This window comes from Protopterus annectens, chromosome 2.part1 (genome assembly GCF_019279795.1).
Source record: "Protopterus annectens isolate FY-2018-M chromosome 2.part1, PAN1.0, whole genome shotgun sequence".
NCBI classification, from domain to species: domain Eukaryota; kingdom Metazoa; phylum Chordata; order Ceratodontiformes; family Protopteridae; genus Protopterus; species Protopterus annectens.
The window spans coordinates 1,495,377,406-1,495,404,254 of NC_056729.1; the positions used below are offsets into that span (position 1 = coordinate 1,495,377,406).

The window sequence follows — 26,849 nt, forward strand, 5'->3', positions numbered from 1 at the left end:
TAACAATGATGGAAGATGTTTCTAGAAATGATTGTTCAAGCATACAGTTCCAGTGTCTTTGTTTAAAATCTATTTACACTTTTAGTGGAACCAACAAGCCATGTGCATACCCTTCTGCCAGAGTACTGCAAATATTGCCACATATTTTTTACATCTAAGTCTAACACTTAACATTTTTTTATTTACAACTCTAAAACTGAAAAAAAAAGATTGTCTTTCAGCTGTAGAAAGTGACACAATATAAATAGAAAGACAGATACTATGTCAAATGCCCTCATTACCAAATGTAAGGCAGACAAAATACTTTTTTGGCAGTCAGTTTTGGGTGAGTTGATAGTGGAGGTTAATGCAGGGAAAGGAAAAATCACTTTTTGATGGGAAGTTAAGGTGGCTGACCCGTACTTACAAAATGCTAGAATTTAGTGGAGTCGTCAAATAGTGTTGTAGTAAGATTGCGTTCACCTATTGTGAAGAAAATATTCAGTATTCACTACACTTTAACATTTGCATGAAATTCTAGTGTCAGAATTCAGGCTCCTTTTCCAAAGCTGGAATATGCTTGGTTGTAGAGGCAGCATTGCCAAATGTCACCAAATAAAAGTGTTCTGATTGCATTCTTCCAGTTTAAAAATGGTTCATATCCTTTCCTGTTGGGTGTGGCAGCTACATAAACCTTTCCCTTTGGATTCCATGTCAGCCCCCTTACCTGAAATTCTTTAGTGAGTGAAGCTGAACAGCAGTTGGCAAACCAGTGGAAGTGCTTTAATGACAACTCTTCCTTTTAGCAGAGTGAAGGGGGACGCACTGCAGCAGAAGGACCCATGTTCAACCAAAGCCCTCCTGTTTCTGAGTCTTTATCAGACACGTCTGTTTCAGACACATGCAAAGTTGTGGGTCCCACCACCCATTGCTCCAGTCACAAGAATTTGATCTCAGTGTTCCTTATCTGCCTCCTGTTATCACATGATTAATTGATGTCGCTATCTGTAAACTCCTCCTTTATGGACTGCTTTCTGGACTTGCAGTCGGGCAAGTCAAAACCAAAATCAGCCCAGTCATCAGAATTGTTGCTTCGGTTTGGGATAGTGATAGTGTGGCGGACACGAAAATGCACTGCCTCCATAACTCTTTGACGCTGGAGCTCACCAGCTGTGCCTATGGCTATAGTAGAAGCATTACTACTGGAACGAATCAGTGGCTGTGGGCCATAGTCATGCCCCTGTTTTAAATCCTGCAAACCTCTCCATATGATGACTCGAAATTGCTCAGGAATTTTTAAAGCTCCCAGGTCCTACAAAAGTAAAAACACATCAGTCAGAATTTTTAGTCAGATTTCTTTATCACATCAACTAGCTCAGTCTTACAGTAAAAGCAGTAGGTTCATGTACATTAGTAAGCAGTTACGTTTCTTAGATTTAAGACACCCTTATGATAGAAACAGCAACTGACTCTGTATTTCTGATTAAGCTCTAACAAAACTATTATTATTTATTTTCAAGGCAGCTATGTATAAGACTTCTGTAGATTAAAATATCTTCATTTACTTATCATAGAAGACATGCAATGCTGGTTAAGTCTTTGATGCACTCTAAACAGGAAGGTACTAGGTTTAACTCTTTGTAGCAGATTTGATAGTTGTCCTGGTTGGATATGAATTACTGACTTAAAAAATGACATCAAAGTTTATGAAAATTCAAATGACCTTTGGGAAAAAGAAAAAAACAAAAGAAGGAAAGAATTTAACATGTATAGTATTGAAGGAAGAGGGCAGAGGGAGATGAAAGTAAGAGACATGAAACTGACATTTTTAAGTACCTCAGACATATCAGTAATGTTCAGTGGCTTTAAGAAAGAGATGTGGGAGAACTAGATGAAACAAATTGAGGAAGTAAGCTGGACAACTCAGGGTTGATACTTGGAAGCATTACTTAACAAAAATGGAGGTGGAGGATCAGAATGGCCTATGTAAAATAATAAAATTTAAAATAATACCAGAATTAAAGAATCCATAGGACAGACATAAAGCATTTTGCATGAAGGTGGAGAAAAGATAAAAGAAGATGTTTATGTATCTCTTGTTTTATCTCATTTACTGGGGTTAGGCAAGTGGGCTGGTTCTTAGACCACAACCTTACCATGAAGTACAGATAAAACAAATAAGATCAAAAACAATATGTTCACAATTTGTATGTAAATACAAATGCAGTAGCTATATACTTTGTATGCAAAATTGCAGAGTCAGAATTTGTAAAATGTCTGACTGCCAGATATGGATTAGTTGTGGCGATTAAACACAAAAACAATGAAGACAAGATCTGGAAATGGTTAAATATACATTCTGATGAGTTTAAAAAAAATAGCATCGTGAAGAAAAGACAAAAAGATGAAACTTTAAACTGTGTGTAGGTATAATGTGAAAAACTTGCTGACAAATACCTTAATAACAGTCACCTTTGTATTTGCTTGACATAGGTAATGATCATTTGGCTTTACATTTCTCAAGTTTCTGCACATTTCTAATAAGACAGGACAGGCAGCTTTAAATGGTTGTAATCTTCATATTGTTTGTTAAGTGTGATCTTTAGCTTTTCCAGTAAGCAGAGCAACGGCAGTCTGGGCAAACTCTGGGCAAACTACTGGTCCTTATGTACTTTTAAAATGTATGCTTCTATGATTATGTTTCAGGAATATTTCTTTGGCTGCTCTTTCCCTTATGCAGATTTTCTGATAAGAAGGGCAATATGGGGGGGGGAGGAGCTAAATGGCTTTGAAAAATCTGTTAGTGTAAAGGAATTTTCTTTAACCTTCCCCAGAAAAGAACTAATTAGACTATACTTTGCTATCTGTTTGTAGTCATAGATTAAATGTTTGTCTAAGGAGACACTTACCTCAATGGTTAGGTTCTGTAACTGGTAAAGATTCTGTAGCCCTTGAGACGTGAAAAACTCTAGGCAATTCGAACAGCCCAGGCTTGATAAAAAACTGTGAGGGAATAACATTTGGACAAATAAAAGGGATGCCAACTTTGTTAAATATAAGTTTATTTATTTCCATATATTCACCCTATCCAACATAGGAAAGACATTGGCAGCATCTTTCTCTCACACAAAAACAGATACGCACACACAAACACATACACTGCAAATTATGACTCATTAGAAAATACAATTATGCATTTCTTTTTGCTTTCACAGTTTTCTAGTTATTATAAAGTAACATTATGACTGCTATCATCTGGGCTGTTAAAATCAGTATGAAAATGTAATTAGAACAATTCTAACCTTTCTCCTCCTCTCTAAAAATAAAACTATTTATGAATAATATAATGAACTCAAAATACTGTGTTTACATTTTATGTTATCAAGGCTCCAAAGTTCTTCTCTTCTCCACATGGAGAGACTGGCATAATTTACCAGTCTTGTTCCCTTTACAGGAAAAAATGCTTTGATTAGCACATACCTGTTTGGTGGATACCCACACCAGCCATCCTGTGATATAGCTGAGGAGCAGAGGAACAGCCCAAAAAACATGACACAAAAATCTGGAATTCTATGAAAATCTGGACAGTTGAGAGGTATGTGTGCCTCACTGAGAAGTTTGTCAGGCCACAATAGACAATGCCCAGATTTGAAAATCCTGGTCTCTGGCACCAATCCAAAGGCCATAAAACACACACCCCCTTTCTAAGAATATATAACTTGCAATATACTGTTCCACCATTTCACATAGTATAGGTTGAAGAAATGTAATTTAGTGGCACTGAAGTGGTTTCGGCATTCATGACTCATACTGCTTTCACTTTTAGCCTGTTATCTAGTTTCACAGCTGCTTCTTTTTCCCAAATCGTGGCATGTTTTCATATACTGCTTTTCTGTAAAAAAAAATTCTAAGCTTGTTTCCCTCCTTTCCTGTAACTAGTCTAGTCCAGATACAGATTTGCTGTATCCAGGACTGTTTGTAAGTTTCTGAGCCCCCCAAACCTTTCTGTGTTGGAAGGAAGCCTTCTAGTTTATCAGTGGGAGTGGTAAGCACTAAGTAACCTATCTACCACAAGAGTGGTTTCTGGCCCAGAAATTGTAGTTTATTGGCCGTTTGGGCAGTTTTTCCATCTCTTTCAACTTTCTGGTCTAAAAGCCGACATTTGTGCTTGTTTCCCACCTTTCCTGTAGCTAGTCTAGTCCAGATACAGTTTTACTTTATCCAGGACTGTTTGTAAGCTTCTGAGCCCCCCAAGCCTTTCTGTGTTGAGGGAAGCCTTCTAGCTTATTAGTGGGAGTGGTAAGCACTAGGTAGCCTATCTACCACAAGAGGAATGGTTTCTGGCCCAGAAATTGTAGTTTATTGGCCATTTGAGCATTTTTTTCCATCTCTTTCAACTTTCTGGTTTAAAAACCTGCATTTGTGCTTGTTTCCCACCTTTCCTATAACTAGTCTAGTCCAGATACAGATTTGTTGTATCTAGGACTGTTTGTAAGCTTCTCAGCCCCCAAGCCTTTCTGTGTTAAAGGGAAGCCTTCTAGCTTGTCAGTGGGACTGGTAAGCAATAGGTAGCCTATCTAGCACAAGAGGAGTGGTTTCTGGCCCAGAAATTGTAGTTTATTCGCCGTTTGTGCAGTTTTTTCCAGCTCTTTCAACTTTCTAGTCTAAAAGTCCACATTTGCTCTTTTCTCTCCTTTCCTGTAACTAGTCTTGTCCAGATACAGATTTGCTGTATCCAGGACTGTGTGTAAGCTTCTGAGCCCCCCCCCCCAAGCCTTTCTGTGTTGGAGGGAAGCCTTCTAGCTTATCAGTAGGAGTGGTAAGCACTAGGTAGCCTATCTACCACAAGAGGAGTGGTTTCTGTCCCCGAATTTGTAGTTATTGGCTGTTTGGGCAGTTTTTCCATCTCTTTCAACTTTCTGGTTTAAAAGCCTGTGTTTGCGCTTGTTTCCCAACTTTCCTGTAACTAGTCTAGTCCAGATACTGATTTGCTGTATCCAGGACTGTTTGTAAGCTTCGGAGAGGTGCCAAAGTCTGCTCTAAAATTTTCCTTTAGATCTGCTAGTTCTCTCCTCTCCTGCACATTTACTAGCTTATTAGTCTAGCACTTTACCATACCAGACTTCTTGTAGCAATTATTGTAGCACACAAAAGTGCTACCAGCACTAAATGTTCTACAATGTACTTATTATTAATGCCCACCCCTCCAGGCATGTTTAAAGGTCAGTTCCCTGTGCTTTCTCCTATTAACCTAGTGAACCTGGGCATCCTGAGGCAATGTAGCAACTGCCTCATGTACACTGACAACTCTCTCTTCTTACCTCCCAACACTCAGACTTGTGAGAGATGCACTTATATATCTAAATTGGAAGCCACACACTCTCCAGCCAAGCCTGGAATAGCTGGTGAAGAGGAGAAGGTCAACACTTGCACCACACCACATGGAACACATAGCCCTCCAGAACACACACCAGCACTGTCTTCACATAAAAACACAAACCACACACCCACCTTTGCGGAGGCTCTCAATAAAAATCCACCCAAACAGCAGAGACCTCCAAGGCAGAAACGCACTCGGTCACCACAACACAACACTAATCACGAGACACATAACTCTCCTACACAGTGTGCCACTCAATCAAAACCTCTAAGGCAAAAAAGCATGCCCAGCACACTAGTCATAGGTGACTCAGTAGTGAGGCACACTGATGTCCCACTCACTAGGTTGAGTAAGGAGAAAATAACAGTCAGCTGCCTGTCAGGTGCCAGGATCCACCACATAATGCATGCACTCAGGTCCCTCAACAACAGGTACAAATATGACACTGTCATTGTACATGTGGGTGTGAATGACCTGAGACATACCTCCCTGGACTACATGAAAAGAGACATGGAGAAGCTCTTGGATTATGTAGCCCAGGCAGGTATGACCCTAGCCCTGAGCAGCATCCTACCATCACCCAGAATTATGTCACAGTACAAGCAGAAAATGATTGATTTCAACAACTGGCTAAGTTTCTGGTATCATTCTAAGGGGATCCAGTATCTGTCTGCCTGTGATAACATGATTGACAGACCTTGATTCTTTGCCAGAGATGGCCTGTATCCAGATACTGGCCAAGGCTCTTTCCACCCCTACAGTGACTTTTTTTAGGTGGTGTTCCAAAGACCAAATTACCACCGAAACAGCTACAAACAAATGCAATTTGAGGGTCATGCTGCTCAATGCTAGAAGTCTAAATCTCAAAATGCACTCGCTCAAAGCACTCCTTAAAATGGAGAGCATCGACATTTGTGCTGTAACAGAGACCTGGTTCAAGGCAGCAGAAAGCACCCCTGCACTACCAGGCTATAACTCATTCCACACCTTTCGGCTCCAGAACTTGGACCGAAGCTCCAAAGGTGGTGGTGTTTCCATATTCATAAAGGATGTGCACACCTCCAGATTGGTAGCCCAACATAACACATCAGAGATACTTCAGGTGCAGCTAACATTGGGTAAGACAGTGATTCAGGTCGTAGCCTGTTATAGGTCCCCAACCATGTCCCAAGACTCACACTCCACGTTCCTAAGCACCCTGGAGAATATTAGGGTCCAACCTAACACTCTCATGCTCGGCGACTTCAACTACCCCTCCATTAACTGGGAAAGCTACTCATGTACCAATACACTTGCCCAACGTTTTCTGGAATTCATTAATTCCAGTGGCCTGGACCAGTTCATTCTTACCCCCACTAAAGGTAGGAACATCCTTGACCTGGTCATTACTAACATGGGCAACCGTTGCTCTACACCAATAGTCAACTCCTCCCTGGTTAGATCCGACCACAAACTAATCCCCCCCCCCCCGCAAAGGTAACCACCATGAAAAACTTCTCCAAAGCTAACTTTGGGCTCCTAAAAACAGAGGTGGCTAACTTCACGGCACCCATGCAAATGGAGAATAGATGCATGATCATCAAATCATACACCAATGCACTGTACGAACACATACACAAATGCATGGATCTCGCCATACCAAATACTACCAAGAAGCTCTCCTCCAAAAAAAGGAAGCCAAGCTGGTGGCCTCCTAACATAAACAAACTCTACAACAGAAGGAGGAAACTGATGTGGAATAAGGTGAAGTCCCAAGACTGGAAAAACTCCCTTATCAGCCTCAACAAAAAGTTGAGATCCCTCATTAAAATCCTCTAAAGCTAGCTATGAAAACAGAATTGCAGCAGACAGTAAAAACAACCACAAGGCCTTCTATAGTTATGTAAAGAATCTCCATGGCAATACCCAGATCTGCTCTGAGCTACTGCACAATAGTACCTCCTATACTGAGCCAACAGATATAGCCAATATACTGACATGCAGATTCAGTGCCATCTTTACCCCTACCCTCCAAAGGACTAATCACAATACCAGTAGATTGCCAGGCACCCAGTATTACTGCTGCACAGGTTACAACAGCACTGTCTAAGGCCAAGAATACAGCTTCTATGGGACCTGACAATATCCCTGGCTGTGCTCTACATGAACTACAGAGTGAACTGGCACCTCACCTGTGTGCCCTGTTCAATCACAGCCTCACCTCAGGCTTTGTCCCTACCAAATGGCACACTTCTACAGTCATCCCTCTCCACAAAGGAGGAGCGACTACAGACCCTGGGAACTATCGCCCTATTAGCCTGACAAGTCTGATATGCAAAGCTATGGAACGCATCATCATGGATCTAATAAACAAGGATATAAAGAATCTCCAAACTCTGGATCCCACACAGTTCAGTTTTGTGAAGGGTAGATCATGCCTGCTCATCTTGGTTGACTTCTTTGAGTCAGTCATCAGAGCTGTGGATGAAAGCAAGGTAGCTCATACAGCCTACCTTGATCTGGCCAAAGCCTTTGATACCATTCCCCACTCAGGAATCATAGAAAAACTCACTAAGCTAGGCATCAACCCCTATATCACAAGGTGGGTTGCAAACTGGCTCACAGATAGAACCCACAGTCTGAAAGTAGCTGACTCCAAGTCAGACTGCGACCAGTCACGAGTGGAGTCCCACAGGAATCAGTCCTGGGTCCTCTCCTGTATGGTATCTACTTCTCAGAAGTCCAGGCCAACACGAAAGGACTCTGGCTGACAAAATTCACAGACAATTGCAAGTTGGGAGCCATTATTCCAGTATTCCTACAGAAAGGCCTCACTGAGACCATTGACTGGTGTCAGAACCATAGCCTTAAGCTCAATGCCAAAACATGTTTCATCACCCCCTTTGGGAAAAACCCAATTCCCATGAATTACCACATTGATGGTAGTCCACATAACATAGAAGGCGTTATAAGAGATCTGGGAACACAGGTTGACAGCAACCTCTCTTTTGACCACCACATTGCCACTGTGGTCAGAAAGTCCTTCTATGTGGCACATCTCATTACTAATGGTTTTGCATCCAGGAAGAAAGAGGTCATTGTCTCCCTCTACCCTTCCCTCATTAGGCCAATCATCAAATACAATGCCCCATTTTTCATGTATCTTACTAGACACCTGCAATAACTGGAGAGGCCGCAAAAGTACCTCACAAAGAGGATCCTAAACTGTCATTACATTTTCAAGTTTTTAATTAAGTAATTAAATTTTAAAGCATTATTTGTATTGGTCAGCTTTAACCACATGACTACAGGATGTTCCTTTATATTGTGTGGTTTATGTGATTACTGCAGTTCTGATGAAGTCTTTATGTAAGACAAAAGCGCTTGACTGCTGTTTTTGCTCAATAAAGCTGTGGTGGTTGCTAGTACCTGTGTGGTTTATAGTGGACTTAGTGCTCCCTGGACCTCCATCAGTTTTTCTTGTTTGGTTCCTGGTTTCTCTTATTGGATTCTTGCATAGATCTTTCTTCACACCTCATAACATTTAATTAATGTTTAAAAAGAAACAAGTCTGTTGGTGATGTAAACAGGAGCTTAAAGCAGATTGGCAACACACGTTCTTTAATAGTGGTGTACTTACACTTTATTGGAATAACACTAATCTTTTTTACAGGCTTTATTTGGGACCAATTTTGTTTTATCTAAGTCATTAACTCTTTTTAATACCCCATTCTTGTTTGAGTTAAAACAATGAAATACACTGTTTTATGGTCCATTTTATTAATTGCGAGGGAAGTTATAACCAAGAATTGGAAGAATAAAGCTGCACCCTCATTCAAAGAATTTACAAATACTGCAACTGAAGTACGTCATCTGGAAATTATCACCATTAAATCAAGATCTACTAGAATCACCTCCTACTACAAAATGTGGACAAATTTCAAGGAACTGCTTGATAAACAAAAATAGCTATACTCATATCAATTGTAATGTATAGGAATTTTTTGAGAATCTTCATTGTTAGTAGACACTCTTGTAAATAAGTGTTCTTGTTTGTTCTTGTTCATATTGTTCTTTGTTATGCTTACAAATTTCTAAATACAATTATTGTCATGATCAATTTTAGTTAAAATTTAATAAAAACGTTTAAAAAAAAAGATTTCATCATAAAGCATACATGATGGCAAACATAATTGTACTGACGTCCAATGCAGCTAAAGAGATAATAAATATTATTTGTATACTGTTTGTATTGTAATAATTTTCATATTTTTCTAAATATCTCAACATTCAGATAACACACACAGAACTGCATAGCCTCATATGACAGCTCACAGCTGTATGAAGGAAATCCTGCTGGCAGTATGTGTCTTGCTTGAATAGTTACTGAGATATCATAAGTTTTTTATACAACATTACAGAATTATTATTCAATGCCTTTATTTTGGTTTGTAAAATCCATTTTAAAGCATTGAACTGAATGAATGCCACCAACATAAAATGTAATTTACCCTGAATAGTTTACCATTTACAATTTTCTATTTACACTTATGGTTCCACAGATATGAATATTTGTTTGAATTGTAAGGTGATAACTTCATTTTTTAAAGGCTCAAGCTACACCCACTAGGAGTTAAAGGTACACACAATAGAGCTGTACTGGAGGGAATGAGTTAAGGCTGGATTTTTTTTATAATTCACTATGCCTAAGGCTTCCTAACTCGGAATTAGACTGTATGCAGCTTTACTATATCTCTTCAATCTGATTGCTAACTGGTACTTCTTATTACTAACATATTATTCCAGTTTTACTTAATATGGATTGTTTGCTGATTTGATCAGAGGCTACTATAAAGTTGTGGAGTTAGTGTATCTGGGTCTTTACTTTCTGAGCCTCCCTCATCCACCTGAAAGAACTCTTGGTTCCATGCATACCAGTCAGGTGTCTATGCTGTGCAAAGTCTGGAAATTGCTAGAATGTGACAGGACTCTTCAGGACTATATTCCTTTTCATCCTAGGTACAATGCCTTTGAAAATCTTCCCAAGAGGCACTGGAATTCTTCTGCAATAGTCAGTTTAAAGAGATCATTAAACCGTAACTTTTATCATTTGTCTTGTGATTTTTCATTGCTATTATACTGTCCAGATTTTGGTACAGAGTTGTCTTTATGTTTTACTGTGTTGTGCTTAGGAAATGAGTATGTTGATAAATGTTAACTCTGAAATTTAAATTCCTAATAGTATATCTTGGGTAAAATATTTTATATATGCTATGAAGGAGCTAGAAGTCTTGCAACTAGGAATTCATATATTGTATTGCAGATAAAATGTTCATTCTGCACTCACAGACATTCTTGCCATGTACATAAGGTATAAGATTATTTGCACTACATGTAGGCCTGCCTTATACTTCAGTATAGGATCATCAGTCTACAGTTTCAGCATGCACATCAGTATTCCAGCAATGTATTTATTAACACCTGCTTATCAAGAAATTAGAGATAGAGGAGTTAAAAAACAAACATTGCCAGCCACAGAGTCAAGGAAAAAGGCTTATCACTTTCTGTCTCTCACTCCTCACTGTCTGTTCAAATTGAAAAACATAGAAACAGCAAATCTCCACTGGCAGAGGGCCATGGCCAGTATTGTGGGGGTGCTGAAGCCTGCAAGGGCAGAGGGGAATAAATAAGTTCTATGAGGAGTTGAAGGGAGCTAAATAGTCAAGGCTGGGAAAAATCATAAATGCGTATTGTATCTCAAAGGTAGTATTCTGATTTTATCTGAAGCATGTTGCCCTTCTCAGCACATGGACCATAGGCTATGACATGTTAGCAGTAACCTAACTGTTGCCTAGTCTGGTAAAATATATAGTATTATTTTTACTTTTTATGTAATGACAAGTTAGTACAGATATATGCTGGCTATGATCTGCGTTCTGCACCCTCCACAGAGGTCATAACCCCTACCCACCTGTTATAACTGAGTATACTGCAAAATGTTAGATTTTCATAATGAAAGGCCATGGGCCCTTGCATTTGGTACTACTGTATAATAGTCATATTAGAATTCCACCCTGAAAGTTCTCAGTAAAAATCTTCAGGCAATTATAATAAATACATAATGGAATGAAGACTAAACTTCTATTTTCAAGGATTTAAATACAGCCATAAAGATAAACATATGGAGTTAATAGTAATTCTTTTCAAACATGCTCTACTAACTTAAAAATAATTATTGTTAAAAGGCTTATGGTTGAAGCCAGACCCCATGGAGTAGAGGGATAAAGCCCTGATTAAGACAGTGATGATCTGTGGGCTTAGATAACAAATGAACCAGGGTGAGGAAGAATAGGAATTAATGCCCAACACTGGCTCAACCATCCTTGGAGGAAGGAAGTCTGCTAAGGCTCACTTTTGTATTGACAATCAGTAGAGTCGTGCATAAGACAGTACCAAAGTGCACTGTCAGCAACATTCAGGCCATGATGGTAAGTATGCCTGCCAAGTATGCCTGCCAAAAAGCATTTGCTGTAGCCACAGCTGGGCATGAATATTAGTGTATATATAAGAAGGGCAGTATTCGACGCTTGGCCTACCAGCAAATACATGTCCCCATAAAACATCCCTGATGGCTGCTGGGATGATGGGCTCCTGGGGCCAGCTCTTACCCTCATAGAGTACTAAATACACTGACCATTTTTCCCATGGAGGGGACAGATGTACAGCTTGTCATAGAAGAACTGCGACCAACAAAATAAGAAAAAATATTAAAAAGGTCTTATGGTAGCATTTCTTGACTACTAAAATCTCCTGGATGCCCAGCAGTTTAGGGGTATACAGTACAATGGGAAGAGCTTAGCTTGAACAGTATGCATGCAATAATGCCCAATGGGGGGTGTTACAGGAAAATAATGGACCGCCCATGGGGCAGAGGGCCTCCCACCCCTGATTTTGTTTTGTTACTTTCCTGTTTTGCTCACCCTGGAGGGCATTAGTGCACTTAAAAAAAAGATTATCTGTTAAGTTATTTTGTAGTTGTTTATATTTTTTATATTATTAATAGAAAATAGTTTTGGTTTAATGTTTCAATGTTGATATAGGGATATGTAATTTTTGGAGGAAGTATTTTACATCTAAAACACAAACATTATGTAAGTATTCAATAACAGTTACACATACATACACACAATCATATGCAAGCACATACATGCAGAAATTCAAAGACATGACACAAAGACTCACCTACACTCACACATAAAGTCATATGTGTGCTCACATACACAGACACACAGCTATGTCCACCAAATACAGCTTCTTTGACTGCATATATCTCAGATGAATGATTGAGATCCAATGAACAAATGCATAAATAATAGCCACAGTAGTATATATTAGCGCTTTGCTGACAGACAGTACTGTTATCCCTGTGTGTGTGTGTGTGTGTGTGTGTGTGTGTGTGTGTGTGTGTGTGTGTGTGTGTGTCTGTCTGTGTGTGTGTGTGTGTGTGTGTGTGTGTGTGTGTGTGTGTGTGTGTGTGTGTGTGTGAGAGAGCTCTGTACAAAGACTTTGCAGTAGTTGTGAAGTTTGTGTGTTTGTCTGTCTCTGGGCAGGTGGTATTGGTAACTGCTGCTGCACTCACTTATAGGACTGCTGATTTTCTGCTTGCTATCTTCCACTTAAAAAAAAAGTCTTGCACTTGTAATTTCTTGTTACAGTTCTATTTTTTTTTTCTTTTGCCCAGAACCTTTACAGTATCATAAGACATGAGAATGGGTTTATAGAAATAACATTTTAAAAATTATTTTCTTCAGATTAACTATTTAGTAGAGGTGTTGTGTTTTTTCTGACCTTTTTTACTTTAAATTTATAGTAGCATTTGCAACTTAAATAGAAAACAGTAATGAAAGGAAGTACTGCTTCATATGCTAACTATTTTATGGGTTATTTTGAGAAGATATATTTGAATCATTAAACTTGGAATGTCTTTCATACAAGGCATTATTTTCATTTTGTTGATAATTTAATTTTTCTCAAGAGCATACATTTAAATTATTCAGGAAAAAAGTATAGCTTCTAACAATCTTCTGCATGCCACTAGTGACCATCCCAGGGATTGTTTCTGTCCCATATTGGGAAAAGTTAGAGGCAGAAAGACTGTGCAATTTAGAACAAGATATAGAAGAATAAATGTTGAATACTGTAGGCAGATTAAGACACTGTAATTACAAAAGCTAGTTTTTGGGTTAGAGAATTACGTAAATTATATTTTCTGAAAAGGAAATCTACCATTTGTAGATGTCCAATTAATTCATGCCCTGAGCATCATATATAAGCAATGATTTTCTTAAAGTATCCAAAAATTGTTTTCATAAAAGTAAAATATGCAAGATAAATTGATGCATAATCACTTTATGACCAGCAGGTTAGACACTAGGAAACTATAATAAAGTGAATTGTCAGCATTGTAACGTCAGTTAAACGGATAAGAATTCTGTATTATACAGTACTTACATTGTTATTCTGAAGTTATATATGCTATTGCTACTCATAAAAAAAGTTTATGTAGCAGAAAACAAAATGAAAAGTTAAACAGTAAATCTTAGAACATCTCAGTGATTTGCATTATTAAAATATGGATAGCCACACTGTTATATGTTTCATTGTCATAAAACATGCATCAATTTAATCTCCCTTTACATTTGAGGAAGCCACAGCCACAGGGCAAATGTTTGTCATTTAATGAAATGCAGTTTAGTAACATTCTGGGTTGTGAGCTCCTTTTTTTAATTATCATTTAAGTATTACAATGTGCCCATTACACCATTACTGTTACATGCTTAATCGTGTAATCCAGGAAGTATTTCTACTCATCATATGAATTAATCTCAGAAAATCTAGTGTTAACCAATGAGAAAATAAATATGTACTAATGACACTGGTGGAGTGTGAAACAAAATTTAAGACAGAGTTGCAGGGATGCAATCAAAAGACTTGAAAATGGTATTTGAAAATGAGATGTACCTTTTCATCAGCTTATATCTCTCTTGAGTGTCTGTGCTAGTTTGATGCCCAGGGTATATACAGTGAATCTGTGAACTGAAAGTGTATGAACTATTTGATTACCCCCAACTGTGTGATTGTAAGTATATAGTTAAATGGCTTTTTCAATGGCAATGTGGCTTCTAATGTGTTTTGTGTAGGCTAGAAGTATTTATTTCACATGATATTAACCTGAAATGCCATAAGTTTGTTGTTTGTGGTTGAATTTTATAACAATGTATATTTCATACTCTGCATTTTATTTTTATTTTTTCATTGTTTATAAAATACTTTACTGTCATGATTTAAATAACTAGGGAGATGTGCATTTGTAGAAGACGATCCATGCAATTTCTTTTTTTCTTTTTTTTAAGCAGATTGTATAAGAAGTTATTATTCTACTGTTGCTCCATCACTTTTTTCCCAAAATGCAGTGGGCTAACAAGCTGGTAATAATTACAGGATATGTGTGCGGTGGGGGGGGGGGGGCTCCTCCATAGGAGATTGGAAAAGAATATCCACTTCACAGAAAAATTACTGTGACTAGCCAGATTCATGGTGAGATGGATAATGCCCTGATTGTCACCCATACAACATATGTTCATTTGTTAGCCTGGGAGATGAAGGAGTTGGCAGGGACAAATGGGGGTGATGGAACAAAGCCAACCTGAAGGGAAGGATGCCTGTTTATCTGCTATACCTGCTGCTAAGCAAGCAGGGACTTATGGGCTTCATAAAGCAGAAAGACCAGAGATGTGGCCTTGGTTCTACTATGCAATTAGCAGTAGCATTCACCAACATATTGGTTGGAGAATGCATATGTGGTGGGTACACTAAGTAATCTTTAGCAGTGACATCACTGTCCACATCAGTTTCTAACTGGTGTGACTATGGCACAAAAATAATCCTTCATAGCTGCCTAGATTCCAGCCATGCTGTACCCAGCTGTCATCCCGAAGACTGGGAATGAATGGGCAAGTTTGACATAGGCTAGATGGTCAAAAGGCAGAAAAAAGGAAAAAGACAAAGAATAATTGTGACAGCTCAGTCATGGAAATGGAAATATATTTTTGGACATCCCATCTCACAAATTTGGGCTTTTCCTGGTTTGTCATTGAAATTCCAGTTCATAATCAATAATTATTACTGACCTAAGTGACAGTGCTTGGAATAGGTTTTAGTGTAGTATAACTTCTTTATTCTATATTTCCCTTATATGGTCACTTAGGTCAGTTGCTTCTCAATGACATGAATAAATTCTAAATTTAATTGGTCTTCCATATATTGTACAGGAAGGGAAAAATGCAGGTCATTGGTAAAAGAGGTAATATATTATCAAATAGGTAGAAATGCTGGCCTAAAATGGTAAGACCTCCTATGGCAGGAGTGATGGGGTGTTGATATAGAAAGGTTGAGAAGGATGAGATCAGAAAGTGATAATATTGTTCAGAGAGTTCCTGTGTGGAATTAGCATCTGCATGAGGCTGCCACAGCTGCCTAAAATAATGTGGCTGAAGAGAATGATGAGGAAAAAAGTAAAGATCAGGGTAGCTCGTGAGGGGATAACAGTCCGTGGCTTGTGTAAACAAGTGGATGAATAGATATCGTGGCTAGTAATCTTAAAGATGTAAAAAGCAAACAATACTTAAGTATGGAATGGTGGGACAGGTAGGCAAGCAATATATGAAATAAGTTGGGGCATGTGGGTATGTGAATTACAATAACAAAAAAATTCACAGATGTAAATCCTACAGAAACTGCAGCACCGAGTTTGTTGTCTACAGAGCACAGTGTCAAAAATGCCAGGCTTTTTACATTGGTAAAACTATCAATAAACTTCAAACTCAGATTGCAAGGCATTTCATGGACATCAGACAGGACTCACCCAATAGCGCTTTAGTGAATCACATGAAGGATAACACAACAAGTTTTCCTTCTTCATCATGAAACAGCTCACCAGAGAGCCATATGAAGGCAAAACCAATGACAGACTAGAAAAAATGGAATTTGAATGGCAAATCAGGCTCTAAGCCAAAAAATACCCTGGCCTAAACACATCAGTGTCTATTAACTGCATACTAAATCTAAATAAACTGGACCATCATTTATACTATTGAACACATTTCGGGATCCCTAAGATCCCCAATACTTTAGGTCAATATGGACCCAATGGGGAATAAGCTTAATGTTCAACTGTCATTTTGTTTCCACGGACCTCAGGTATATATGGACTCAAAAGGTGATAAGGTAGTGATTCAATTTTTTAATCCCTAATTTTCAATTTTAGATAATCTGACTTCATACTGTTTCTTTTGTCTTTTCTCTTTATTATTATTATTATTATTACTATTATCATTATTATTACTATTAATTCAACCTAGTTAATACTGACATTAATCTCCTAATATAACTAATGGACTATATGCAGGGCAAGATACCTCACCTCCCACAGATTATTTTTTAGGTTCTGTATCCAGGCTTGGCCACAACATTTAACCATCACCTTCCTCTGGTCCATCTTTTTACCCCTCCCAAGAAGACACACACACACACACACACACACACACACACACACACACACACACACACACACACACACACACACACACACACACACACACACAGTGCTTATTTTTGCTGGTCTTGTTTTATTGAAAACCAGAAAGTAGCAGTGGGGATTTTTCTAGCTCTCAGTTTGCCAATTTTCATGCAGGTAGACAGTAAAATAATTAGCTGTTCACGCTGACTCTGTCTGTTTTACTAACTTTATTTTCAATGATAACGTATTTCCACATGACCACATTTCACATTTAATCCCTCAATTTTAAAATGTAATTATTCATGTACAGACACGCCATACATTGTTTGCTCCCTCTGTCTCCATATTTGCTAGCCATGGACATGAGGACTGCTTGGCCTAATAATGTCCCGTATTCCCTTGCAACCCCCCCCCCCCCACAGCATACCTTTCCATATCCTTCTTAGATTTTCCCTTAGACTCACAATAAAATTTTAATACTAATTTAGGCAGTCAGATTATGTTATAAGCTTGGCAGCGCAGTGCCTTTTAAACAAAAGCTAAATTTCATTTACCTTCTCACACACACACACACACACACACACACACACACACACACACACACACACACACACACACACACGTGGATGGATAGCGTTTTTAATTTACAAGTTAGAAGCTGTACAGCACATTGCCTTTTGAGCATAATTTACATCTCAATGTCTGTTTGTCTCACTAAGATGCCACACACATGTGGGTGGCTTACAGTTAGAAATTACTCACAACTTTATTTAAAGCGCAAAAAAGCCTCACTTGTACTTTATGGATCTCAGTGTTTTATAAAAGCCATCAGGTTGATCCTAAAGCAAAAATAAAATAAAATAAACATAAATATAACAGACTTCTCTGTTTAGCACTCATACTTCCTTCCTCAAGCCTCCATTAATTATTTCCCAGCTGTTATAATATGCCACACACATGGTGTGACTGTGGTTTGTAATCATTCAAAAGTTGATCGACAGTCAGTGATTCTTCAGGGGTTTTTCAAGAATACACAATGGTTCCTCCTTTTTGTGCAGCCTGGATGGACTAATTGGCTTAAACTGAATGGGCTATGTTTAGACCCACACCTACCCACCAATGATAAATGCCTTACTTTTAAGACACAGCTGATTTGTCTTTTCTCTGGCCCAATAACCCTCTGGCTTCAATTTCGGCACCAGGGACCTACAATATCGAGAAGCTCTTTAATTAAATGCAGCCAAAGCTTGTCTCTCAGGCCTTTGAAAATCTAAGAAGATACATTTGTGGACATGGCAAACACAACCCAGATACAGTTTGACTTCCTTTTTGGTAAACCTAGAGAGACCACTTCTGATATAATGTTTTGTATTTTTTTTTTGTCTTTTCATAGTTATTTTTCATTTTGTAGTTTGATGGGCTCACTATCATTCCCTGGAATATACCCTCCTATCCAGATAGGCAGATCTGACGAAGCACCTCTGCAGTGAAAGCACTTTTTAATATTTACTGTAGACCTCATAGAAAACTTGCTGCTTTTACAACTTACTAATTTATTGAAAAATTATTGGCAAATGCGTTTTTTAATATTACTAATTTATTGAAAAAATATTGGCAAATGTGTTTTTTAATATGCATATAATTCACAAATATCCAGATGGACTGAAAAACTGATGACTACTGCTTAAGTCTTCTAAACGATTTATACATAACTATAATGACCCATTCTACTAGGTTTGATAAGTTTAATAAAACAAGACATGACTTTCTTTATGTTATGTTAGTATTTTTACCATTATACCAGCACCTTAAGGGTTAAGGACGAAGGGCAGTCCTAAATTCCCAAAGGATACCCCCCTTGGCCCCTCCCATAATTAAGGCACACCTAGGGGGCGTAGTTGAGATTACTGCCCACCTTACATTGTTCACGATAAATTACAGCTCAGTTCAACACAGTCTCCGAAAGTGTTTACCTGCATAAAGGACTGATTTGGAATGAATTGTCTCCAGGCTTCTTTCTTCTTTGACCAAACCTAACCTGCTGGAAAATTCTCTAGCAAGTAATTTTGCTCCATAGCGGCCAGACAAGAAGAATACCTTTGTTTCACCATGGAAGCTAACTTGGTACAGGTAACTAGAACTGTGCAAAAGAAAAGGGTTTGGCAGTGATACTTCTAATCGTAGATGTGACTGGCTCCCATGGCCCTTACAGGTAATCGTAGGAATTTTAGCTTTATGCTTTAATGTAGGAACAGGCACTGTTTATCACTGTACATCTTGCCTGCTCAGTGATGTGGGGAAAAAGAAATCAAATGCCTGCATATATGGCATTTCCTGAAGAAGGGCAGTTCAAGGCAGTGAAGATCAGTCCACTGCAGTGGGTCTCCTTTGTCTGTACCATGACTGCATCTGCTTACAAAGTGGCTAGCTGATTAGAGGTTCCGACCCATTATGTAGGGCAAAGGCAATTTATCATTTGAGGCTGTGTGACTACTAATTATCGGTTGAGGTGAAATTTTAATGAGCTTCCTTTGTACAGCAATTTAAACGCACACAATTTTTCTCTACCTCCAAGACATACCATAGATAAGGGAATCTGTAGGTTTTCCTGTCTGGTACTGTGCAGACTCTTACACAGACAGTTTTCATTTTTGCTGGTATCAGCAACTGCTATTAAAAAGAACTGCCTACAGTGTTGTGGGACCTTTTTCCCTGCCTTTGTTGCAAAGAGGAAGAAAAACAGTATCAGTGTGCATACTCGACCACATCGTTTTGGACAGTGATTCACTTGTTGGAGGTATTTTTTCCAGAAAGCGCATCATCTTTCCAGACAGTAGTGTTTTAATCTTATGCACAGCACAGAAAGTAACTATTAATGATGGTATGCTGAAAGATTACATTATGACAAAGTTTTAGTATGCTACAGTGTAACTAATCAAGGGGTAGCTCTTTGGCAGCAGAAATGTAGGAAAAGGAAATGAAGGAAGACATCTGTGCTGTAGAAAAAACTCATAAATTCAAGATCAGAATGTTATCCCTATGTCAAAGAGCTTTGCTATATTGTAAGGGTAGAGTTAACATTACAAAAGTAATAAAAGCAAAATACATGACTGAAGTTATAAAAGTAAAATACATTTGAGCAAATACAGCACATTTCTACAATATTCAGGATAAAAAAAAAGCATTGATCACACTGATGCAGACACTAGAGACTAGCAGAATCAGTTTGCATGTCTCTTACAATTTCTTTGGAATGACAGCTGTCAGTTAGAGCTCCTGGAGTAATGACACTTTTGACACTCTCAGAATAGTATGTGGGTGAAGATCTGTCAATACTTGTGGGACTACAACCTACAACCTTAGAAAACAATACAATTTAGCTACTTTATGTTTTCTGAGGCTTTGCAATTACTGGTAATAGGTCAGAGCACCTCTTAGTTAACATAAAACGGAGCAAATCAGGCAAAAAGTAAAAACAATCAGGTTCTAGAAGCTGTGTAAGATGCCTGTAACTCACACTACTTCCATTCTACATAAAAGGAAGGAACAAGAACCTCAGTTCCTTATGTTTAAAATGACTTATATAAACAGGAGATGAAATAGGTTCTGGGAACCACAAGGCAAAGCAGTAAAACAAGATCATATTAGCATGTTAGAAATTAACAGGAGACTTCAGTACAGGGTAAATTGTGAAAAAGTAAAAATTCAGGTTCCAAAATCCATATTAGATGCTGTGATTCATTACCATTTTACCTAAATGGGAGAAAAACAGAGTTTAACTCCTTATGCCTAGCATGACTCTTATAAAGTGACATAAAATAGGTTCTGGAAATCAGAATTCAAAGCAATAAAACAAGATCACATAAGTATGGCAGGCCATATGATGGCCACATTGTGTGGTAAAACATTAAAATTCAAATTTAAATTATAATTTAAATTTAAAAAGATGCACAGAGTGATTTTATTGCACTACAATAGCTCAGAGTGTGTGTGTGTGTGTCTTTCAGCTTTTCCCGGTTAGGGGTCACCACAGCGGAACTCAAATATAAAAAAACAGTTTTGAGTTCCAAGGTGGAGTTTACCTTTAAGCTCTTACTACACCACTGACCTATAGTCTCTTCAGCAATTTACTCTATGAGAACCAGGGAAGATGATGTCAGTACATAGACATGAGGGGAGGTTTTTGTATTAATGCTAGGGGAAAGTGACTTTGAATGAGGATGGACTGTCTATTCCTTAGTTGGAGTGGATCATGCAGTGATATCTCATGCTTCTATGCATGTCTACTGCAAACAAATTGGCACAAAAATTAATACATATTTCCTACCATTAATGCTCCTGCTCTCTGAAATGATCACAGAAACTGACTGCCAAACTAAGGTATATTGGTTCCAAAAAAAAAAAAAAAAAAGATTCTGCCAAAAACTGTATGCCTTTCATTCCCAGTACTTGTGTCTCCCATGAAAATGATTTTTCACTTAGTTATGATACCAGTTTCTCTCTTAGCAGAACCAGTCCTCCTCAAAATGCTTGGCCATTAGTCACTTAAAATACTTTGATGTGAGGACTCCCATACTAATCTTCTTTTAGTAAATAGTGTTGTGGTCTACACCCAACACACCACTGTACGGATGTGTCATTAGCCACTGGCATAGTGACAGTGCAAGAATTTAAGGAATGCTCAAATAACTCCTTTAGCTTCACATCTCTTAAGCTTCCAAAGAGATTTTGAAGTTATGACAAATATGTTGCTAAGGGGCTCATTACAATCACACATTCAACAAAGATAACAAACAAATATTATCAGTAAGCCGTTATGACAGAAAATGTGATACCTGATGAGGCCAGGGTCAGGATTGTATGGTGGAGGTGGTGTACAGTGAGGTGCCGATACCATTGACTGTGATGAATGCCCACCGTTCATTTCTCCATTCTGTTGTATGTGGTGGCTGTTCAGCATTCCAGGCCCTAAAAAATGGAAAAAATGAAGACTCCTTAGAGGAAAAAAGTGGATATAAAGCAATCTTTCCTACAGATACTCTGTCACACAACTAGTGAAGGAAACCTTACACTGGAATGAAATGGAATGGGAGAAACAAAATTCTAAGCTAGAAACACCATTTCTCCAAAAGATTTGTCAGTGGGATAGTAAACAAAAAATTCAATACATATGTGTGTGTGTGTGTGTGTGTGTGTGTGTGTGTGTGTGTGTGTGTGTGTATAAATATATATATATATATATATATATATATATATATATATATATACAGAGAGAGAGAGAGTCATACACACACACACACACACACACACACACACACACACACACACACACACACACACACACACACACACACACGTACATTACCATTCATTAGACAATGGGCAAACTGTACATCAATACCCTGATTGGAGAATGAGAGTTCTCAAGCAGGGTATTAATGTACAAGTAATGCCCGGTGAAAAATGAGTCTGCTGCTTAATGGCAGCTTATCAAGCTGTCATGGAGCTTGAGCTAAGTAAACGGAACAGCCGCCATTATTTCACTAAGCAGCATTTTTGCTGTTTAGCGAGTGTAATGGGTTGGAGACGGTGGCATTGACAAAATGGCAGGAGTCAAAGCTGGAAGTGGCAGAGTTAAAGATGGAAAGATTTACACTGGGTGTGACAAGGATGGACAGGATTAGAAATCAGTATATTAGAGGGTCAACTCAAGTTGGACGGTTTGGAGACAAAGTCAGAGAGGTGAGATTGCGTTGGTTTGGACATGTGCTGAGGAGGGATGCCAGGTATATTAGGAAAAGGATGTTAAGGATGAAGCTGCCAGGTAAGGGGAAAAGAGGAAGGCCTAAGATAAGGTTTATGGATGTGGTAAGAGAGGACATGCTTGGTAGTTGGTGTGACAGAGCAAGATGCAGAGGACAGGAAGAAATGGAAACAGATGATCCACTGTGGCGACCCCTAATGGGAACAGCCGAAAGAGAAGAAGAAGCAAGTGTAAAATATAAAAAGGAAGACAACAAATAAGATACGCGTGTGTCTGTGTGTGTTTATGTCTGTGTGTGAGTGTATGCATGCATGTTAGTGAAAGTGAGAGTAAGCGAGCCGTTATTTTGTACTCACTAAGCAGCACTTTTGCTGTTTAGCGAGGGTAAAATAAAAAAAAGAAAAAAAACAAATAAAATACAGCGTGTGTGTGACAGTGTATGCATGTATGTGATAGAGGGAGACAGCGACTGATTGAATGAAACAGAAGAGTCTGTTTATGTTTCTGTCTGCATATGTGCGTGAATACGTGCATGAAAGCAGAGATACTGTGTGTGTGTGTGTGTGTGTGTGTGTGTGTGTGTGTGTGTGTGTGTGTGTGTGTGTGTGTGTGTGTGTGTGTGTGTGTGTGTGTGTGTGACAGAGAGAGAGAAAGAGAGAGAGAGAGTGAGAGAGAAAGTGAGAGTGATGTGTGAGTAAATACATGTATGTAAGCAGAGGAGACTGCCTATGAGAGAGATCGAGAGAGAGTGAGTCTGAATGTGTGTATGAAAACAGTTGGAGACTGAGAGACTGAGAAAGAGGGTGATACCAATCTTGTATGAAAACAGAGAAGACTGTCTGTGTATCTGTATGCGTGTGAAAGCAGAAGAGACTGTATATGTGTGTATGGGAGAGAACATGGGCTATATATAAAATTATTGTGTTTCACTTGCTTATAACTTTTTGTAAGCACTATATTATTTTTTATATATATCTGATGTAAAATGCTTCCTCCAACACTATTAACATACAACATATGAAACAGTAGGCGGAGGAGCTATTTTTCATTAAAAATATATAAAAAATAATGTAGTACTTAAAAAATAAATAAGTAAAACACACAATTTTACAGACAGCCCATTGTCTAAGAGCAATAATACCCTCCATGGTGTGTATTAATGTCATAACACCCCTGGGCGGGCGTTAATTACACATTAACACACACCATGTCAGGCATTATTGCTTGCTTGCCGATGAATTAAACAAAACACTGAACACTGTCCAATTTCATCTTTGATCAAATACACTGAAACCTAATCATCACAAACGTAAACAATATGTTTAAATTTGTGATTATCACTCTCCTTATCCTAAAAATAAAACAGACAAATAATAAACACAAATAAATGTTTAAAAAATACTTTAATGTGTGTGGGGGGCTCTGCACCAGCACTGCTGGAACTTATATACACACTCCATGGTTGCACAACTGTAAAGCAAGAAAAAAACATACAAATTGCATTATACACAGTTTTTATCAACTTAAGTATAATGTAATTCGACAAACTGTACCACTCACCTTTTTAACACTAAAAAAATGTCATGAGTAAATAAACTTTCAACAGAATAAATGACAATCACCGCTCTCTCTCTTTATATATATATATATATATATATATATATATATATATATATATATATATATTAGAGTTTATTTATTTACTCTATTGACTGGATTATTTCTACGATAACAGTGAACTGTTTTCAGTATGAGTATACCAAAAGTAACTACAGCTTCAGTACGTTGATGTTCTGAAAGTCAACAAAAAATGTCAACAACACAATATAAACACCGTAATGCACTTTCTCTAAGATATATCCTCAGAGCATACAAATTACAAACACATCCCCTGATAATTACATACACTAACTCAGAGATCACACTACATTGGGGAAAGGCATATTCTCCACCACAAGAATTTTGCAGTCTCACATACCTGTTGACCATTTGCTTACCTGGCCAAATTATGTCAACCAAACAAATGTTCGCTAAATATAGGTTTGACCAAAGTCACTCTCCCTTATATATATATATATATATATATATATATATATATATATATATATATATATATATATATATGGATCTACTTTTCTTCATTGAAATTACACTTGTTCGAATAAGAAAAGTAGATCCCCACTTTAGCGAAAGTGCACTTCAACAAAACTGCACTTTAGCTGAAGTATAGCCACTGGATCGGCTAACCCAAAGAAAAACACCCCAAAAAACATCTTGTGCCCCCCACACCCCCCTACTTTAATATTCTCAATCTGAGATTGCACTACAGTGGGGAAAAGGGAATATTCCTTTATTCCTACTGTACCACAGTCTCAGCACTAGTTTGCTTAGTTGTACATCAACACTAAACATTGATGTACAACTAAGGTGACATGCAAACTGCATGTTTTTATTTCTTCTTTTTTTTAATTTTTGTTTTATTTTTATCTTCACACGAAAGTGCATTTTTGACAAAATGCACTTTTGTCAAAGTGCACTCACGAATTTACATTTTGTTGAAACGTAAATTCGATGTAGTACATGGATCCCATATATATATATATATATATATATATATATATATATATATATATATATATATATATATACACACACACACACACACACACACACACACACACACATCTCTCTCTCTCTCTCTCTCTCTATATATATATATATATATATATATATTTGTATATCAAGATAAGAAACAGAAATAGCAAGACCTATAAATATATCAAGGTAAGAGACAAAAATAATTAAATCCATAAATTCAAGCATGTAGCTACCACAATCTGAATTCCATTGGTAGGGGTTGTAAAATGAAATTACTGTGCAGTTAATTTTTCTATGAACTCTTCAGAACTGAACAATTGCTACATATCTTTTGAGATGATGGTAAAGGCTGAGACAGTAGTATTATTTAAAAATTAACAGAAATGATAAATAGCATATATACCTATGACTGGAGCAATTCAGGAATTGCCTTGTGCATGGGTAGCAATGCATTGTTACTTAGATAAGCATGCACTCAGCATGGCATTTTGCATAAAAAAACTGCTCAGGCATTTTATAAGACTAAATTCTTATTTCAAAGGCCTTATCACTTCTTGAGCTCATATTTTCTAGCATATTTAACTCTGGAAGCTATTTTGAGCTTTTTTTTTAAAAAAATTGTTTAAGGTTGTATCTTCTGGTATTTAAGTCCTAACTTTGAGAGGATTTCTGCCTATACACACTGAGCCAAGTGGAGGAGGGGCACTGACTACAACTCTGATCCGAGATATATAACAATAACTATCCTGTTTTTTTTTTTTTTTTGCTTATTTCTACTAGTTATTGCTTCTAGCAATTTATATATAGCACTTTTTATTGCCTGCTGCAAACTTTTTTACTATATTTTATTGCTATTAACTAATCTGCATGGTTATACTAAAATTGTCTGCCTTACAGGACCTGATATTTTCTCTACTTGTTAAGCACCTATTTGTTTGTTCTGATTTTCTACCAAAGAGTGTATCATATAACTGATTTGTTTACTGTTAAAAGCATTCTGTAGAGTTTCCTTGCTCTTTTATCTGCTTAAAACTTTCATTTTGTGGCTCACTGCTGTTCTTCTGCTGTGATAAACATTTCTGTAGTGTTTACTGTCTAAATGATTGTAGGCTACTAGGTTTAGTATTGTTCTCCACCCTCCCTCCCTGTTGGTATCTTGGCGTTATACTTGGTGGCTTTGCAGTTGCCCGCCCCTACTGTAAATTTGATCTGGGACACTCATCTCAGTCTAGTGTCATTAGCTCATTCTACCTAATACAGAGAGAACATTTGAGAAGGCCAACCCACTCAGTTTCCTAACCTTGAATTATCTTCTGCTTCTCCTCTCTCCCTTTCCTTTACAAAAAAAACCTTTGCTAGACTCTCCCTGTGCTCTGCTTAACTTAACAAAAAAAATTACACTTGTTTCCTGCCTTTCCTGTAAATATTCTAGTCCAGATACAGATTTGCTATAGCCAGGACTGTGTGTAAGCTTCTGAGTCCCCCAAGCCCATCTGTGTTGGAGGGAAGCCTGCTAGCTTATCAGTGGGAGTGGTAAGCACTAGGCAACCTATGCACCACACAAGGAGTGG

General features: G+C 37.8%; 1 protein-coding gene across 6 annotated transcripts in view; it reads right to left on the minus strand.

The window, feature by feature from the left end:
* Positions 1–325: 325 nt before the first annotated feature.
* The window catches only part of TP73 (tumor protein p73), a 1,605,115-nt gene continuing 1,578,591 nt past the window's right edge, over positions 326–26,849 (minus strand). For 5 of the 6 annotated variants that reach the window (XM_044062957.1, XM_044062958.1, XM_044062960.1 and 2 more), the window contains 3 exons: positions 21,752–21,884; positions 2,889–2,982; positions 326–1,291 (listed from right to left, as the gene is read on the minus strand). In XM_044062957.1, coding sequence (XP_043918892.1) covers positions 968–1,291; positions 2,889–2,982; positions 21,752–21,884 — 551 coding nt within the window. In that variant the 3' untranslated portion in view covers positions 326–967. The remainder of the gene's footprint in view (positions 1,292–2,888; positions 2,983–21,751; positions 21,885–26,849) is intronic. The other variant, XM_044062962.1, reaches the window with a different exon arrangement.